Raw genomic sequence first — 20,202 nt, 5'->3', positions numbered from 1 at the left:
TCACCTTACCATGGCAGTCCTGGGCAGGCATCTTTTAAATGTCCACTATTAAACATCCTTCTTTATTGTGTTTTTATTATTTTATAGAATCATTGAATGATTTCATAAAAGTTTTTTCATCTGGGATCAGTTTCCTCCAACAATTCCTCAGTTCCTCAGAAATACTGGTACCGTGATGTTGGTTGGAGTATTGGTGGGAGACACCTGCAAATTTACAGTGCTTGAGATGCCGAATTTGCTTCTCTCTTATGGCACTGACCCTTTAGCATTGCAGAGCAAATGGTCATCTCTTGAGGGTTGTTTGGTTGGATGGACGTTTGGTAGTGGTGATGTTACAAGTCGTTGGTGGGGTCCCAGCCCTGATACTGCCAAGATCAGTTCTGCAATTTAATGCGTTTAAATTTAATGCATAAATATGCATTTAATACATATGAATAACTTCTTTATGAAATGTGGATCTGTTTCCTGTCTGTTGTCGTTGCTCCTAAATGTGGTTGCTGTGTGTCTCCGCTAGGTCGACAGTGACACAATTTGGAATGAAGTTCACTCATCTGGTGCTGCTCGCCTGGCCGTGGGCTGTGTCATTGAGCTCGTTTTCAAAGTAGCCACGGGAGAACTGAAGGTTGGTATGAAAATAACACTTGGCTTTGATATAGGCTCTGTACGGGGCTCGGCTCAGGGCTGTGTTATGCAGGAGGTCCAGTTAGATTCATTTTAATGGCACCATCTGGCTTTAGTCATAAAAATCTTTGAGGATATCAGCAAGCGAGAAACAGACTCCTGGTGAATGTTCTTACGCACCGATTAAAAGGAAAAAAGAATCCAGAGCAGCAAGTGAAATCAGTATTCCAGTGTTATCTGCGGATGTTGCTGTTGCCTTCGGCTGGGCCAGCCCATTGCTATTTCAGTGACCTCATGCAGAATTTTATTTTTTGTTTTCCCCCTGAATCGAAGGAAATGCAGTACCAACCAGTTTACTTAAAATTCATGTGGACTTTTTCCCCCCTTCAAAACGAGGGAGAGTATCATCCACTGCTGTGGTCTCGTGAGAAAACCATAGAGAACATCTCCATAGTTCCACAGCAGAATTAAAACTTCTGGCTGCAACCTCTGCATCCATCTTTGTGCAATAAATGCTCTTTTCTGCCTCACTTCTTCCTTTTCTTATGTTTTTTATGCGTAGAATGGATTTGCTGTTGTTCGGCCTCCGGGTCACCATGCAGAAGAGAGCACACCCATGTAAGTATGCATATGTGCTTTTTCAGCCTTGCTTCAGTGCTCATCTGTTGTGTGTTCAACAGCTGGAAATTAGAAAGGGAGTTTGTTAGGTTGTTATTACACAATTTCTTGCTTATTGATATAGAAGACAGCATTGTATTCAAAGCTCCCAGTAATTCTCTGGAAGAAAGCAAGATCCTGCTTAGTAGTTTCGGCTGGGTATTTTTTAGCAAGAATCAGCATTACAGTCATTCTTTGAAAAAGCACCGATGCTTTTATTTGCTTTAGTCTTGTGAATTGTTTTAAATTAAATGTCGATGGTTCATTTGGTGTGAGGAAAGCAAGGGTAGGCAACTAGTAGTAGCAATAGCAAACACAGCTGTGTCCAGGGGTCACAACACTGAATTAGGAGAGTGTCAGAGTGAGAAGGCTTCACAAAGAAAAGGCTGAAGTTGGGCATCTTGCATGCATTTCATACAACAGGGGGTTTGCTGTTGGACTGTTTTCAAATCTGAGTCCCAGCACTCTTTGGTGGGAGACGAGTGCTTGCTGTTGAGCTCCCCTCAACCCAGCGTTTTGAGGCCTCTCTGAGAATGTCCATGCCCTCCCAGCAGATACACTACAGTGCTCCGGCCCTGGGTCCTTTCCCTTTCTTCCCACCTTGCCGCATCCTCTCCCCATCTGCTCCTGTCCCCTTCCCTTCCACGCAGCGCTGGAGGTCCCACGGGCGGCTGGCACCGAGCAGCATCTCATTGCAGCGGGTTTGGGCAAGTGTGAAACGTTCCCCATTTCCAGAGGGCTGCTGCATGGCTGTTTTGTGTCTCTCTTTGAACACGTACATTTTCCAGGGAAGAAAGAAGAATGAAAGCAGAAGAAATTTCTTCCTACTGTGTAATATCTAGATGATAGATGCATTGTGACCAAGGAAACCTATAGTTAACACCTCTCCTTTTCCTCTTGTCTCCCCACTCTCATCACTTCCAGGGGTTTCTGCTATTTCAACTCCGTGGCCATCGCAGCCAAGCTGCTCCAGCAAAGGCTGAACGTTAGCAAAATCCTTATAGTGGACTGGGTGAGTAAATGCCGGTTCTTACCCTTCAGGAGAGCAGGTGGAAATTTTTCTGGGTTTCTTTTTCTTGTAAGGGCAACCTTGGCTTTGTAAGTCAGTGAAAAAAATGTTTCTTGTGGTCTGCAAGCCAAAATTTGTTTTTTTAAACTTTAGGGTTTTTTTTTCATTCAAGTGTTTTAATAAAAGAAAAAATTCTTAAAGGGTGCATAGGTTTCAGAATAAAATTGTAATTAATAAGTAGTTGCTTTTAGAAACAAACCCATAACATGTCTCAAGGATGGGTAACTGCAAACCATGCTGGGCTTTGGGGTTTTTTTCTGGAAGTTTTTGACTTTAACTGTTATGATCCATCCCAGCTTTCTTTTCAAGATGTGAGGACTGCTGATTGAGGGGGACAGGCTGTCTGGTGCAGCTTGGCCGCTGGTCCGGGTGGTCTGTGTGCTGCCTCTGGGCCAGTGCAGCCTCCGTGCGAGTGGGCAGGCAGTCAAAAGTGATCTCTAAATTGGAACAGGACAATGAAATACTCTGCAGACAGCACAGCGGGGTTGAGAAAGAGCTTGTTTGGGCTTTTGCTGTGGCAATGTATAGATTTAAAAATGTGGCTGATCGTTATTTTTTTTAATAGATTTTAAAATGTATTTATGCGTCTGTAAAGGCATTTGGGTTGCTGGGTATCGGTCGAGAGTTTTTTGCCACAAAACTGCCACGGGCTAGACCCACAAGTTAAAATGGATGTATTGTTCTTTTTGAGCTACTGGATGGACGTCCTTTTTCCTCACTTACCACTAACTGGTTTTGATGTCAGGAAGGGTGTTTTGAATACCCATCCTGTTACAGACTGTGTTTCTGCACCGAGTAGCAATGCAGTAGGGGATCTGGGTAATGGGTCTGTGTCGTTTAACCTTGTTGGGTCCAACACAACTTTGCTGGCCACTTGTATCACCCCACAAACCAATTGAAGATGCGAATTTGGGGTAACTAATGTAGTCTCTCCATTCCCCAAGATTGGGTGTGAATCCAGTTCTCTCCAAGTAAATTGATCCTGTCCTCAGTTTTGATATACGTTTGAGATGGTGTTTACCCCCGTTTATCCCATGTGTTAAACAAGGAGTGTAGCCTGAAGCCAGCTGTGTAAAGCAGGTTACTCTCATTTGCAATAAACTGCTTCAGCTAGATCAGAGAAGCGCAGAAAATGAAGCACAACAGCAAAGAAAAACCCTCCAAATCCCAAGTTGATGGCTTTAATCTGCAATTTTACTAAGGTACTAACCTCCCTCATATAATGTAATCTCTGCCCCTGAAGGATGTTCACCATGGGAATGGTACTCAGCAAGCTTTCTACAATGATCCTAATGTTCTTTATATTTCACTACATCGCTATGATGATGGGAACTTCTTTCCAGGCAGTGGTGCTCCTGATGAGGTAAGAGCGTGGATCAGCATAGCATCCGTCTGTGTCTGATAGAACCTGCCTGGGGCTGTGATTCAGGTGCTTCCCCAAAATGTTGGGGAGCCTCTGCCAGGGAAGGCTTGGAGAGAAGCTCCTGCCACTGTTCCCACGCTCGTGTTTTTAGCGCCCTTTGGGAAGGCATCGCTTGGATTTGTGTGTTTGGTGCCTTCTCGTCCAAGTCCTAACAGCTGTGGGAGTTGTGTCCTGACCCACAACCTGGCAGAAAAGCGTGCGCCTTGGCTAACGAGCAGAAAATGAGTCAATGCAATTTGGCTGTCCAGCCCTTAAGGGACAACTTGTTCCAGAAGAGCCCTTCGCCAATTGTCACAGCACTTCGTGTACTTTTCAGAATTTCCCCCTTATAAGCATAAGTTGTTTCTTAGGTGCAGGAGGAGCAGGTTGTCCATGGCTATGCCACCAGTGCTCAGGTTTTCTGGCACAGCCTTGGAGCCTGTCCATCCCCCCCATTCTCCGGGCCCTTCCAAGGCATCGCTCACAGCCACTGTTGCATTCACATGGTGCAGCCGGGCGGTGGGATTTGAGCACCAGTCACTGACACTGCTGGACCAAATCCACCGGTTCCTGTTGGTGTCCTCAGAGCCTGCAGCAGAAGGGCTGGGCCAATGAAGGTGGGAGACCTTTCTCCCTAAACCCTGGATGGATGCTCCTACATCCATCGCTTCTTTCCCTTCCCTCTAGGTTGGCAGGAAATATTGTCCTTCCAGGGTGATTTATCAAAGGGAAATTATATTAAATGCTCAGTTTTGTGTACTCTGAGGCACTCTGGATTACATCTGAAAACTCCTGGAGTTCTTACCCTGTCAATTTTACATTTTCTCATTCATCAAACCATCGATATTGCCGTTTCGATTTCTAAAGAAACTTGAACGTAACGTGATACTGCTTCATTGCCCTGTTCATGCCCTACTGTTGTAATGAATAAACAGCAGGCAGCAGCCTTAATTTCTGCTTCAGGGTACACAAAGATCTCAAACCTACTTTTTTTTCTGACCTTTCAATAATCCAGTAATCTGGTTTACAAAATACCTAGTATTGTAAGGAAACACTGGACTATACTGTCCAGTCCATATTTACCATTTATAGTAATTTTCACATGTATCATTCCAGAATGAATAAAACAAAGAATACAAAATAAATTCAATTAAAGCCATAGATGGATTAATAACCCATTGTGGATGGATGAATCACGGTGTTTTTCTACCAGCAGTATTTGCACCAGTACAAGGAAGAATGTGCAAAAAAAGCCTTGCAGATTTTTCTAGCCTGAATTATCTGGCTTTGTATTGTATAACACATTAATTTTCAGTTTATTTTTTTTCATACGCAGAGGCCAAAAACCCCACAAAAAACAAACTTCGTGTGTAGGAGCTCAGAGCCCTGTGCAGAGGTGCCAGCGCCCCGTGGCAGCAGATACTGCCCAGCTCCCTTGCTGTCCCCAGGGACCCACAACCCATGCTTACGGCCACCGTGCTCAGGCAGCCGCAGGGTCCCTGCTTGACGAAGGGACTGAGCACAGGCTTTCAGGTTGTTATTGTGGATGGGGAAAACATGGCCCTGCTTCTTAGCAAATGAATTACTAGAAACCCCTGGTTTATTTTTCAGTTTTCCCCTTTCTCAGGTATTTGCAGTCAGTACAGATGGGAACGTTTGCACTACATGCAAGGATGGGGATGTACTTCCATTTACCACCCTCGTGTCCCTCAAGCAGCGAAAACCTCTTCTCTGTGAATCATATTTTTCCCCAGCAGAGGGGGAGCTTGCTCTGATTAAAACTGTGGGTTTCTTCCCCCAGTTGCAACTGTAATAGAATAGAAAATATGCTTCTGAATAAAGCTGAAAACAAATTAAGGAAAGGTATTTCATGTAACACACTCTCCTGCAAAAGGGGAAGAGGATCCAGTTGATGCTGAGGTGTTTTTTGGGTGAGCAGCAGTCAAATACCACTGGTCCACAGCTCCCGTGAAGATTAGACAACGAGGAGCTTTATTTTCACCCTTGTTTTGAGGACCAGGTCGCTTTAGAGGGGAAAATTAACCTCACTACCACCAAACTATTGAATCAAAATCCATATTCAACTGGAAGAATATTAAGACAGCAGAGATGTGTTGCCAGAGTTCACTGTTTCCATATATGTAATTAAGAGTACCATCTCCCTTTTTCAGGTTGGCACAGGAGCAGGAGTTGGTTTCAATGTTAACATGGCCTTTACTGGTGGCCTTGATCCACCAATGGGAGACACAGAATACTTAACTGCTTTCAGGTAATATTGAAGATTTCCTCTTACAAACATATTTTTCATCTAAACTGAATTTCTTTCTCCTCGTACAGTCCTCCTTAGCAAGAGAGAAACTCAAGATTAAGTTTAGAAACACAAGATTTACATCCAGTTACAGATACTTTTTGAGCGCCATAATAAAAGTAAGGCTGAACTAAGTAAATAGGATATTCCTGGCCGTAAGAAGTGTGCCTGTGACATTAGGTGATTGACATACTCGCTGCTCAGCACTGATTGATGCATGAATGTAAAATGTCGACTGATACGAGTAAGGTCTTCTGATTTTGGCTAAAAATCTTTTTACCTCTTTGGGGTGAGTATTTCTATGGGTAAAACCACCTGGATGGGGAGGGGAAGCCAGAAAAACTTTTTAACAAGTCATCATGAGTTGAAACTCGGGAGTGCGGCTCCCCCGAGGCTTGAGCCAGCGTTACTGTGCTGCAGACGATGGCACCTGGCTTCTGGGCGAGTTGGCCAGGCAGCCCCTCCCCTGCAAGAGCTTTGCTCGTGACTTACACCACAGCTCACTCCCCAGTGTACCTAGCAAAGGGACATGGACTTGTTTTGATAAGCTTTAGATTTTGTTATTATTCACCCAAGATATCAAATATGCCTGTTCCAACCAACTGGAAATGGAAACGACTGAACTGCTGGGTTTGTGCTTTTCCTACTGGGTTCTGGTTTCTCCTCCGAAGCAGCATATTGTGTGTTATTAATAAAAATACAACCATTTCTTAAATGTATTACTCATCACTCACTGTCAGTGTGTGAAGGAAGGTAAGCAAAGCTGTGGAATTGAGTTAGTGTGTTGCTGGGATATCCTGCTTGATGAGCAGCAATAGTAAAAGCCAGATATAAACCACTGTGCTGGGTTGTACAAGCGTGCTCCAAAAAACTGGCATCATTTGAGTCACCAAGTGGAGCAGGGGATAAGGACGCTTGTTGACTCACTTGTTCATGTCCAGCTGGTCTTATTGTCCTGCTCACGGAAGCATATGATACCTGGGGATCACAGGGAGGTATCTGCAGGGAATTACTTGGTCTGATCCTTCATATCAGCACCATCAGAAGAGATGCATGAAGCAAAACACCTGTTAGCTGATCTAGAGTCACGCACCCTTGGGTTGTGGTCTCTCTGAGCAGTGTGTCACTATGAGAGCACTGCAGGAGTATGGGTTGAACATCATCTTGCTGCTCTGAGCAGCTAATGGGCAGAATACCCCAATCGGGTGATTGTACATTGTTGGTGTTTTGGGGACTCGCTGCAAGCCTGCAGTGGTGCATTTGCCTCCCAGAGCTGCAGAGAACAGGCAAGGAAGATACTAAAATTTACTATGGAAGCAACAGAATAACAAGATGAAACGAAGGTGGATCTCTGGGTAAAGGAGAACTTGTAAGTAATGCAGTAGGGAATAGAGGCCAGCGTGAGACCACACTTTCCTTTCTGATACTCTGTCCAGGAGAATAAATATAATTCTCTGACGTGCCAGATATATAGGCTTTATTGTTCTCAGAGGCTGTCCTGTTCCACCCCTCACCTCCCCCGTGCTGTTGATCCATCCTCTCCAAATGGCATCTTTTTTAACAATTATGGGTTGAAGTCATTTTCTGTCCTCAAACCAGATTTAGTGCACTTCTGGCGACCACTCCGCATAAATTCAGGGAGACACACACTTGCCAAAACATGGGATGCAAATTTCTGGTGACGGGCAGATGGAATATCCCCTTCATGGATTAGTATTAAATCTGGGAGCATTAATTTCTTTTCTTCCCTGTGCACATCTTTGTATTCCGTTATACTGAGCAAAAAGACCTTTTACTCTTCAGCCTGCCATTAAAAAGCCTTCAAAGAATGTATACAGTTTAAAATAACATCTAGTCAAATAACTGTCGTTTTTCTTGATGTTTTATTCCTGTTACAGGAAAGCAGCACTTTTCCCTAAAGTGGAAGTCTGCTTATCCCAGCAGTCAACAAGACTGATCTCCTCATTATAAAGAGAACCTGTAGCTCGCAACAGTGACACACTTGCTATTAAATATTAATTGAGTTTCAAGGCTCCTGGAAAATTGCTCAGTCCGTGCAGTAAGACCTTTGCCAGCCGTTCCTTAATAGGCACTGGTGTCTTTTTGCCCAGAAACTACAGCTATTTGGGGAACATATTTTAGAGCTAGTCAGAGCCCTTATTTTGCCAGGGTTTTGAGAAGCCGAGGGATGTTGTGACTTGTCCTTCTAGGTAGCACCTCCCGTAGTCTGCCCCATGTGCACACCTTCAGTCAATAAGTTAAATTGGAAATTTTTTTAATCTTATGCCAAGTTTGGTCATGATAATACATTATCAAGTGACCTTTTTAAATCCTAAGCAGCTTCTTTGAAAAATATTTTTTTCCCTCTGAATCTTTTTATTGATTTTAATGTAAAATAACTCTTTGAAGTTTGCAATTTATAGTCCCCAGAGAGTTAGAAAGCGAAGGGAATAGGTCATATATCCTTTTTTTTTTCTTCTTTTCTTGAGTTAGCCCCTTGAGACAATGCATGCCTTCAAGGCAGCACCTTGTTATTCCACCCCATCGAATGCCACGTTGCATTTGCTGGGGATCAAACCTAAGATGAAGAAAAGATAAGAAAATTGGCCATAATGAACTCCAGAAGCAGCAGGCATTTTCACCATGAACTTGGAAACTCACAGTGGAGAACTAAGTTTTAATTCAAACCAGTCCAAATGCCAAACTGTGAGGCTTTGAAGTCTGTAGAGGAATCAGTGGAAATCCTTTGAGCTAGGCAAAGATACTGATATACTTTTTCTTCTTTTTTTTTCTTCTTTTTTTTCTTCTTCTTTTTTTTTTTTTTTTTTTAGGCTTTAACTCTTCACATGCTTGTCTGCTTTTAGGGAAGAAAGCCCTCTTTCTATGTAAAATGACCAGAAGAAAAATAAGCAACATGCTTTTTTTGTTGTTCTATTTCAGGATTAGCTGTTGTATGGATTTGATAAAAGTGTGTGCTCTAATGAAATAATAACTGAGATAGTTGTCCTAATAAATTAGTCTTCTGATGAGTGAATAAATAAATCCCAATGAAACCTATCGTCCCCGCACTGAAAAGCTGTTTCAGTGGTGTTTTACTCTTTCCGAAGAAAGGACGGTAACTCGCATCAATGATTTTTCTACTCAGAATTTCTTCTGTGAATATTGGCTTCCCCCTGCCTGCAGTGCAGCATTGAGTTGGAGAGGACAGCCTGACCTCTTGATGTTTACTAATGCCGCCGAGCCGTTTCAAAAGTGGGAACAAGAGTTAAAAATGCGAAGCGGAGAGCAGCCTTGCCGTGCACTTTGTTGCTTATTGTCTTCATAACCGAAGGCAGAAATCACCAGCTGCCCCATCCCGAGGCTGGGGTGATATCATGATTGCTGTATTTTTTGGGGGGGATAAGGGAGCAGGGTGGAGTCGTCCCGGTCACTAATATGTGCAGAAGGGATTTGGGGAGTTTGCTGCGAGTTTGGCGCTCCTCCACCCCGTCGTCCGGCCGCTCTGCCTGCCCGAGACAGCATGACATTGTAATTTAGCTGACCGTTTGCTGGGCGAAGGTCCCGCGGCTGAACTCACTGCCAAAGTATGTGGGCAACACAGATTTCACAGATTAGGCAGAAATGTACTAAACTCTAATGTGAAAAATGCAGGGCATATAGTTTTAAAAGTTCTTAACTCATCAAAATGTTACTGGTATTCATCACTGTTATTCTGTAGTTATAGAAAAAAACAGTTGTAAAATTCAAGTTTGTTTTATTTATCGGAGTCTGTTGTTACCTAACTTCTTATACAAACAGAAATCGTGTTTACTTCTATAAATCCTCATGATGTTTTGAAAAGCAGAGTGCAAACCCGGCTAAGAGACCTGCAAAAAAAATACGAAGACTCCAGCCAGTTCCTTATAACACGAGAATGGCAATTACTTAGTGAAATTAAAGTGTGTTATCCACAGGAGTTTTCCTCTGAATTTACTGTAAGAAAGTTTTCCTGATGATTTTAACAGTTGTGTAGTCTCATACGATTAATTATTTTTTTTTTTCCTACCCGGACAGAGGTCTCCTCCACAATTATAATTCCATATTCAACTTGATTCCCTGTTAGTTTTATTTTTATTTAAAACACCTGAACCAGAAGCAAAAGCCAGGGCTGTGTTTGAAAGCTCCCTCCTCCTGCCTTTCTCGGAAAGCGTTAAATGAGTTCAGGAGCCAGTTGAGGGGAATTTTGTTTTTTCCTTCGATCCATAAACTATTTCAGGAGTAAGGGGGGGTGGGGGGGAAGTTGATGATGTTTTGCCTGAAACGGTTGTTTCTGTATTTTACATTTCATGCTCTCCCAATGCTGATTTTGTCCTCAAACTTCTAATCCCTTTTGACATAGTAAATGACCGTGGAGATGGCTGCTTAGAGAAACAAAGACCAGAGTCTTCAGGAGGCTGATTAGCCTTAGAAGCAGCGGATAATGTTTTGAAATATCTATATAGATATATATATAAAGAGAGAGAGCCAACAGTGGGAAAAAGGGTCTCTGAAAAAAGTGCTCAGCCTTCAAAGTTTCAGCAATTTGCTCGCTGCAATTGAGCATTTAAAAAAAATCCTCTGTAGGATTGTTTAATCTGCCTGTCATTTATTAGGTGTTTAATTGGTGAATTGGCTAGTAAGAGACTAAAAATTGTTCAGTCTTCTGGAAAATAGATATAAAATTGTATTTTTTTTTCTCCCCCAAATGATTGCAGAACACGATCAGTAGTTTTTACTGTTTGCAGCCATCAGTATTGACTAATGCATAGCTGTTCAGCTTAGCTGTAATCAAATGAAAGGATTTACTTTTATTTTAAGCAAGCAAAACAACTCTCTAAAATTTAGGAAATTTAAAGGTAACCACTGTATTTTAAAAATTTCTGCGTTGCTTGAATGAATATTCAGTGTTATGAACCCTTCCATTCCTTGGTGAATAACCCTACAGCCATCTAAGCCATTAGTTAAAAGACCCAGTTCCAGACAAAACTGCTCACCCTCTTGATAATAATTTAAATTTCTGGCTTTTTTATACTATCATCACCAGGGCAAAGCCATAGGGTTGTTTGCAGTTTAATTGTTGCTTTCTCTCGGAGACTTAGCTTTACCGTGGTGGATCTGAGCAAAGAGGCTGTTTTCATCTGTGCACAAGAAAAATTAAAAATGGAAAAGACTGGGTTAGATGTGCCTGAAACACTGCCCACAGTAAATAAATATCACAAATACATTGTTTGAAAGTTGTTCATTTGCTTGTGCTGTAATTATTACTTTTTTTTTAAACACAATTAGAAAGGGAAAAATGAGGAAGGGACTGCAGAGAGGCAGGAGGACTTTCACCCTCCTGGGTCAAGTTTTATGGCCAAAGTTATAGCTGCTTATGTACGTGTGAGCAACAAATAGAGGTGGGACTGCACCTCTGGAGTACTGGTGTAATACTGAAATTAGGAACAAAGTCGGAAGAAAGAGCAGCCCAGGAGAGCTTTGGTAGGAGTCACAGGTGAAGGAAAGCGTTCAAGTCTGGATTTGAGATTGCTTTTCGGTTTGGATGGGTTTGTGATGGTCAAGGTACCAAAAGCGTCATTAGCTTATTTATTCTGACACCCTGTCATCTTGCGCTTCTCTGGCTGCCCCTGAACACGCACGGTTCCTGGGCATGCAGCACCCATCCCACAGGTAACAGACTGTCTGTCTGTCTGTTCTCCTGCCTCCTCGTGGACAGGGGAGCCCGGGGACCTGTGACGCATGTTTCTTAAAATTCTGAGTACCCAACAGAAATGTGCTGTGCATACAGAGCACCACTAAGAATTGCTCAGAGTTGAAGGTACTTGCTGGGGTAACCAGTTACGGCTCTAAGGTCACCCCATCCTGCACCAGAGAAAACTCTGGACATCCTCAGAATGATGACTTTGAACTTTTCAAATATGGATTGATTTACTTTAAAGCAGCAACTGCTGCTTTTTCTCTCCTAAAATTTATACAGACAGGGTTCACGTTTAACTCTCAGTGCTGCTTGTGTGTTGGCTGTGCCACTAGAGGGTATCTTTGAACCGCTGTCACTGCGTGTGGATCTTCAGCCAAGCATCACCACCACCGTCTCAGTGCTCACTGGCTGTCTCTGTTCCTTGCTGCTACTTGCACGTTCCTGGTGTTGTCATGCTTGGACATCAGCAGATGGGCTGTCACATGGCCAAGAAATCACAGAATCACAGAATGATAGGGGTTGGAAGGGACCTCTGGAGATCATCTGGTCCAACCCCCTGCCAGAGCAGGTCCACCCAGAGCAGGTCCCACAGGAACGTGTCCAGATTTGGAATGTCTCCAGAGAAGGAGACTCCACCACCTCCCTGGGCAGCCTCTTCCAGGGCTCTGCCACTCTCACAGGAAAGAAGTTCCTCCTCATGTTCAGGTGGAACTTCTTATGTACAAGTTTGTGCCCATTTCCTCTTGTCCTGTCCCTGGGCACCACTGCAAAAAGACCGGCCCCATCCTCTTGACACCCTCCCTTGAAGTATTTATAAGCATTGATCAGATCCCCCCTCAGTCTTGTCTTCTCCAGACTAAAAAGACCCAAGTCCCTCAGCCTCTCCTCATAAGAGAGATGCTCCAGGCCCCTCATCATCTCTGTAGCCCTCTGCTGTCCCCTCTGCAGCAGTTCCCTGTCTTTCTGGGACTGGGGAGACCAGAACTGGATTCATTACCGATGTGGGCTTGCGTGGGTTGCTCGGTGCTGACAGACCATGCTCACAGCTTGCTTTGCAACCAGCACATGCTTGTCCTGCACGTCAGTTGAGATACTAGCGGCTCCCATGGTATCATGGCTGGGGGGGTGGGGTGGTGGAAATCTGATTATTTTAGCACTTTTCCTTTGGTTAGAAATAAAAGAGCTCAGCAGTACTTCAAAGCTCAGGAAAATACCCCTTCTGCCACGTGCATGTGCTTTGAAACTGCTGCTTTAGTCCTTTGTGTAGGAGGTGGTTTCTACTTAAAATGTCTGTGGGTTTCACTGAACAGATCTTTGTTGATTGTAAAGTCATCAGCAAAAATGGTGCTATTTTGTCTTCCTTACGTAGTCATCTCCCTGAGGACAAAATGTATACGGCAATCACTTCATTCGAGGAAAAAAAAATAAAATTCCTCTTTCGGATTTTATAAGAATTAAAAAAAAAAAAAAAAAAGATCCTTTTTGCATAGTTTTCTGTGTCTTTGTGCAGGGACCGGCAGGTGGGAAGATTGCAATTAGTTGGCAAAAAATTAAAGCTGGAAGGCTTTTTTTTTTTTTCTTGGCCTCCACGGTGTCTGAGAGCCTTGACCAGACCTGCAACATGCCATGTGTCCCTGCCCGTCTGCTCAGTAGAGCCGTCAAGTAGGAAACTACTTGATGGGTTTGACCAACACTGGAAATACATCTTAATACTCCATTTAAAATAAACTCTATGGAGGGCAAAACGGCATGAGCTCAGATGGGTGTTGGGGCTAATACAAGTTGCTGGCACTAGCAGGTGTCTTGTGGCTCTTTAACGTCCTTGTAGCGAGGGGTGAATTTTTATGGGTGTCTTGATAGCAGGTGAGCAATTTCAGCACTAAACAGACCTTTTGGGGCTCTTTGTGTCCAGTTTTGGGCACCTCAATACCAGAGAGATATCGAGGTGCTGGAGCGGGTGCAGAGGAGGGCAATGAAGCTGGTGAAGGGCCTGGAGAATAAATCTTATGAAGAGCGATTGAGGGAGCTGGGACTGTTGAGTTTGAGGAAGAGGAGGCTGAGGGGAGACCTCATCACTCTCTACAACTACTTGAAAGGACACTGTAGAGAGGTTGGTGCTGGTCTCTTCTCACAGGTAATTAGCGATAGAACGAGAGGGAATGGCTTCAAGCTCCAACAGGGTAGGTTTAGACTGAACATTAGGAAAGAATTTTTCACAGAAAGAGTGGTCAGACACTGGAAGAGGCTGCCCAGGGAGGGGGTTGAGTCACCATCCTTGGATGAGTTTAAGAGTCGCTTAGATGTGGTGTTGGGGGATATGGTGTAGGGGAGAACTTTGTAGAGTGGGGGTGATGGTTGGACTCGATGATCCCAAGGGTCTTTTCCAACCTGAACGATTCTATGATTCTATGATTCTCTTTTTGGGAGCATCACATAACAACTATATTCAATAAAAGTGAGGTTCTCGTGTATACAAAGACATTAATAGGTTCATGCTTTGGTATTTGAATATTTTCAGTTCATGCTTTAGAAAGTTAACCTTGCCTGTAGCTGTTCCTTTGATGAGGAAATGGAGAAATACTATCATCTTCAGTACCAGCAAGGGACAGCATTGGTCAGGTTGCCTTAGGGATGCATCTAAGATTCCGTGAGTACATTAATAATGGATGAACATCATAATTTGGAAAATATTGCTCTATATAAAGGGCCTTGAGATGGAGATTTACAACCCTCTGTGGACCTCCTTGTTTTTCTACCATTTCTTGCAGTTATCAGTGCCCAACTGAAAAATTCAAAACAACTTTCAAGCCCCTGCACGTGGGTACCCCAGCATGAACTGAAGGCATAAAAAGGTGTCCATCCAAGAGTGCCTGCAATGGACTTTCTTAATCAGAAAAGATTGTGGGTGTCTGCATCATGTTTATTAAGAAGTTCCGTTGCTTTGACTTTTTTTCCTTGCTGTAATTTCAGTTCTGCCATGTTTGCGCTGGAGCTGTTAGACGAAGAAGCAATTACTTGCCGTCTGCTCAACTTTCCAGTTTTGCTTAGTTGGCATCTTGACGTGGGAAATGGGGTGTTTGCAACCTTGTGTGGGTTTTGAACAGAAATTGTGTAGATTGAAAAGAAAAAACAGAGGGAAAAGGCCTTTTGCTGAGGAGCCACAGACACAGACCTCTTGTTTCATTTAAATACCAGCCTTAACAGGCAGCAGTTTATGGATGCTACACAATTCAGTCCATTTTGTAGCGAGCAAAATGTCAGAGGATGGGGAACCAGAATTTGGAGAGGTGTATCTGGGAGGGATATTTGCATATTAGAGCTTTTTGCCCTATGCAGCATCCCTAGCCTTTCATTATGGTAAATGAGAAGTGCAGCAGGGAAAAAATAAATAGCCTTGCAGGTGCTGCAAAGGTGAAAGGAGGTGTTTTGGAGGAGAACATGGATACAAGTGCCACGGACCAAGGCTGCCATCAGGCAGGTTTCCCAGGTGTTTTTTCAGCCTGTGCCAGATGCTCTGGTATTTTCTCCTTATCCCCTTGTGCCCTGTATGTAAAGCAAGATACGATCACAAATGGGAAACACAACGTTGACAACTTATTTCTCTGGTCAAAACGTGAGGCTGTTGATGGAGGAAATAATAGACCTCACTAAAAAAACTAACATGAGATTACCCAAGCCAGTCAAGCTCTCACCTTGTAAGAAAATAGGAGAAGGGCGTCACTACTGTAGAATAATAGTACAAGGTTTTTATAACGGGTTTGTTCAAGATGGTTTAAGTGTTCCTGCATTTGTTCAAGAGCCAAAGTCATGTGTCTGCCATTGTTAAATTTTTCTTGCAGAACGGTAGTAATGCCCATCGCCAATGAATTTGCCCCAGATGTTGTGCTGGTGTCATCTGGTTTCGATGCAGTGGAAGGCCATCCCACACCTCTTGGAGGATATAATCTATCAGCAAAATGTAAGTTGTGCATTTACAAGAGCCAAGATCCGAAACTGGTGTAAATTGCTGCTGTCCTAGGGGCTAAAGCACCATATTTGCAGGTTTTACATTTTGGGGTCTATCTTCAGATCATTCGTTTCAATGGAAAACTTTTCAACATTTTTCTTTGAATTTTCATCTGTTTTGTCACTCTACCGTATATGTCTTGGTCTCACTGAAGCCTTCATTTTCTTTCTAGTGGCATCGCATATTTTGATTTCAAGTGCAAATAAATTATGTGAGGAAGTTATCAATTCATTTATAGTGATATTTGGGCAGAAGACAGCTGCTGAGTTAGAGTTGTGCTTGTTTGAATGCAAAATTGCAGAAAGAGGCAATGCCAGATGTACACAGTGTACCTTGCTCTGAATGCTGGTAGAAGCCCATTGCTTCCTCCAGGATACCTTATTAAAAATTTAAGCTCAGTATATTTTTGTTCTCCACCTTTGAAGTAATTATACGGGCCCTCCTTTTTGCTTTGGATGCATGATGTTTGGCATTGCACAGGAGATGCACTAAATGCCTCCCCCTCCCCTTGGTTATGCTGGGTTTATCTGGCACTGTTTCATTCAAGTCAATCAAGAAGACAGTTTTTCTTGCAAAAGGATTTTATTATTATTTTTTAAGAGTGTGTTTCAGCCAGGAAACTTATTCTCTACGGTGAACTTCAGAGCCTTGTAAGGTAGCTGAACCTATAAACTTTATATAATAATAAAGTGAAATAGATTTACAAGAGACAAGTTATTTAAGATGTCCAGAAACACTTTGTAATGAGAAAGTCTTGTTTACCTGCTTGTTGAATTTCCCAAGCTCTGCTGCTCTCATGAAACAGTTACGGGCTCAGCTGTGAATCTTTTTATCTTGCTGTTAATTTGTCGATTTGCAAAGGCGCTTGGGGGGGTCACTGCAAAACAGAAAGCAGGGAGCGTGGGTGGAGAGTAAAAATGCCCTGGATTTTCTTTGGGGTTTTTATTTTTTTTTTTTTCCGAGGGGGAAGGTTGCTTTGAGGACGCATTTTTTTAAATCCTCGCGACTTGGTTCTGTTTTGTTTAAAGGGTAGAAATGTATTGTGTGTCATATGATCAAAGTCCTGGGTGCCCCAGGAATTTTTATAGCACATTATATACAGGAAGAAACGTTTGTTAAGAACTAGATGTCAAATATCTCTGGGGCACTCCGATGCTGCTATCACAACTGAAAGCACCGGCAGCAATTTTACTGATTTCCCCTTCTCCTCCTCCCTTCCCCCCGTGCCTCCCCCGCGACTGCTCTGACTTTGCGTCTTCCAAAGCAGGGCAAAAAGCCGCCTCCTTCCACCCTGTTTCCTCCCTTCCAAAGGAGATATTTGTTGCTGTATTTATTTTAGTGGTGGTAGGGAAGGTGGCAGTGCCTCTCACCTGGGATAAACTCCAGCAAGGCGCTCCTGGGGGACATGCGATCCCGTCCCGTGGCGCCCACGGCTGAGCCGCTCCGGTGGGGAGCCGTGGATGGAATTCTGCAACAAGCGCATTAAAATCCAACCTGGCTTGTATTATGCGTTGAGTCCTTTCAGATCCCTTGTGGTTTTTTAATGTGATGTAATTCCTTTCTATAATTCTTTGATCCTTTGCCAGGATCCTGATTCCAGCAGCAACCTTTGCCCTTCTCCTGCATTTCCTCTTTTCCCTCGTTACAGGCTTCGGGTACCTGACGAAGCAGCTGATGGGCCTGGCCGGGGGTCGCATTGTCCTAGCTCTCGAAGGAGGCCACGACCTGACTGCCATTTGCGATGCCTCGGAAGCGTGTGTTTCTGCTTTGCTGGGAAACGAGGTAACAGAGACGGGCAAAACCAGGGGCTGCAATCTCCACCTTCCTTGAATTTGGGCTTCTCATCCTCCAAAACAGTCAATCCACCAAATTTATAACATTGAATTGGGTCCTTTTGACAAACGAGCGCATGCTTTATTTGTCTAAAAATTACCAGTGTTTGGCAATCTGTATTATAAGGATTGAATTTGGTTTTATTCTTTATCCAAATACTTTGCTTTATGCTCTTTGGGAAATAACTTATTCTCTTAGTTTCTTTCTGAAGTCGTTGTCTGAGCCTTCCTGTCTCTTTGCAGACCCCCTCTCTAGTACTGCAGCCTGTACCTGTTTCGTTGGGCAGCTTGCTTGTCATTGTTTTCAACTGTATTTTTCCCTTGATGTTGTATTTTCTGTCTTCTGCACATTGGTGTGTTGGAGAAGCCTCAGCTGTGTCACAGAAGTCGGCCGGAAAGGCCAGCGTGTGTGGTTGCCAGATAGGAGCAAGACAGAGAAATACACCAAGGAAATCTAGGTTTTGAGTGCTGGAGAGGTCAGGGTATTTTCCTACAGAGGAAACTTAGGTACTTTCGCTTTTCTGCCTTTCATACACACATTTTTGGTGTCAGTGGGGTTAAGGAAGAAATTATTCCAATTCCCTGTGCCCGTTCTCCTTGATGCAGCCTGGCTATCAGCATCTCCTGTAGCTGGCACCAAGCAAGCAGCTCATGCCTACATTTCTTCCAATGTCGTTGATAATTAAAAAGTTCAGAGTGGTGGCATTTGACATGTCTTTGGGCTCGGGGAGTTCAGAGTCGTGTACTGCAGAATTACGGCAACAAGGAAATACAGAAATCGGTTATCAGCAGCGAAATCCCAGACCGGGGCTCTTGGTGCATCTGCTATGTCTGTACTGTTGCATATACCTCTGTTCAAGAAGAATTTTTCTGTATAATTTGTGGGGTTTTGAGTATGAGTAACTGGTTAGTTTGGGTCAAACCTCCCTTCTGGTTCATTGGTCTTTTGTTTTTTTTCATTGGTGTATGTGTGGTGCTTAGTGACACGGTTTAGTGGTGGACTTGGCAGTGCTAGGTTAACGATTGGACTTCATCACCTTAAAGGGTCCTTTCCAACCTGACTGACTCTACTTTTTGGACACCTGTTCTCCACATAAAATCCAAATGGTTGAGTCTTGGACGGGCACAATAAACTGCAAAAGTGCCTTGCATCGATTTTCCACCTTGCTCAGAGAAGCAGGTCTTTGCTCAAGCCTGCAGCACCAGGCACCATCCCTGCTCAGTATCTGCTGTGGGTGTCCTGGTATAGCGGGGGCTCTGGAGCTGTTCAGAACAATCATTGAGGGTTGATAGCATGAATTAAAACAACAGCACTTAGGCTACATAGAGCTAAAAATTTCAGCCTTCGGGGAAAGCAACCACTCCGATTTAAAGTTGGGGGTGGCTGTGAAACCTTGGGCAGCATTAATGGCTTGGCTAGTGTGTTTGAATATTTTTAGGCTGCCTCCTTAATTAAGAGATTGCCCTCAGTACCTTGTCCTCAAAAGGACACAAGGAACCTGCTGAGATGACCTCTAATCTAGCAGACGTCTGAAGGCAGTTGTCTCTATCACAAGGAGAGAAATCCGTCTACCTGTCAGATGGTGAAGGTTCCTTCTAGAGCTTTCACCTGCCTTGGAGAGCACAACCAGCGTCTCTCATCACCCCCCTTTGCTGAAGAACCCCTCGGTGCAGGAGCTGAGGCTGGGCATGTGGTCATCATCTAAAGGTGCAGCACCAAAGACAGGAGAAGCCAAGCAGTATTTCAGCTCTGGGTCTGCCTCCGGTGGTAGCCGACTTCTGGGGATGGTGGTGAGCGACCATGAGCAGACTCTGCTCAGACTCACAGCTGCAGTTCAGTGACTATCAGCCTTTCTCAGGTCTGGGACTTTGGAGCAGGAAGTTTGGGTCTGCCTGGAGGTGCAGATCAGCTATGTTTGACTTCCAGCCTTCTGGCGAAGTGCTCTGTCTTGCAGTATTCACACTCCACGCAAAGGACAACAGTGCCTGGGTTAACCTCACTAACCAGTCCAAGAGGTGAAACAGCTGGGATTCATCAAAAGCATCTGCTTCAGTCATCCAGCATCCCATCTCCAGGCATCCAGAGAGCGTCTGCTCCTTGTGCTTGGCCAGGCAGTTCTGAATAAGGCTCTCAGCGTGGGTAACTGATCCAGCATGCCAGCCTGTCCTCAGCCCTCGGGACAGCCAGAAACTCGGGAACCGGCTGTTACATCAGCGTGGAAGCAGTGGAGTTCTTATTGCAGCACCTCTCTCTCTTAAGCTGACAGCTGATGGCACTGTTGTCACCACGGGCTATTCCTCTAGCTCCCTCCACTTTTGGGTGCAGTTGGCTGTCATGCAGGATGCACTTTGAAGGGGAGACAGAGGAAATGACGCATGAAGGATGTCATTCCTCTTGCTTAACGTGCTCCTACGATGCAGGCGGGGGACCACAATGTGGCGTGAGGATCTGCCTGCAATAAATAAGCACTTAATCCAAGCCACAAACGTGTTTGGAAGTGTGAGGCTTTGGGGAGAGCTCAGCACTCACGATAGCTTGGATGTTGTCAACTGCCTGAGTGGTTTCATTTAGCAGAGTGAGTATTGATACT

The 20,202-nt window shown here is 44.0% G+C and overlaps 1 protein-coding gene across 1 annotated transcript in view; it reads left to right on the top strand.

Annotated features, from left to right (window-relative positions):
* HDAC4 (histone deacetylase 4) overlaps nt 1-20,202 on the top strand; it is a 280,629-nt gene that overhangs the window by 251,716 nt on the left and 8,711 nt on the right. Inside the window, exons 18-24 of the mRNA XM_074145465.1 lie at nt 515-622; nt 1,184-1,239; nt 2,203-2,290; nt 3,591-3,710; nt 5,921-6,018; nt 15,613-15,731; nt 17,428-17,561. Of these exons, the coding sequence (XP_074001566.1) occupies nt 515-622; nt 1,184-1,239; nt 2,203-2,290; nt 3,591-3,710; nt 5,921-6,018; nt 15,613-15,731; nt 17,428-17,561 (723 nt within the window). The remainder of the gene's footprint in view (nt 1-514; nt 623-1,183; nt 1,240-2,202; nt 2,291-3,590; nt 3,711-5,920; nt 6,019-15,612; nt 15,732-17,427; nt 17,562-20,202) is intronic.

This window comes from Numenius arquata, chromosome 3, assembly GCF_964106895.1.
Source record: "Numenius arquata chromosome 3, bNumArq3.hap1.1, whole genome shotgun sequence".
Lineage (NCBI taxonomy): Eukaryota > Metazoa > Chordata > Aves > Charadriiformes > Scolopacidae > Numenius > Numenius arquata.
This window is presented reverse-complemented; position numbering and strand designations above follow the sequence as displayed.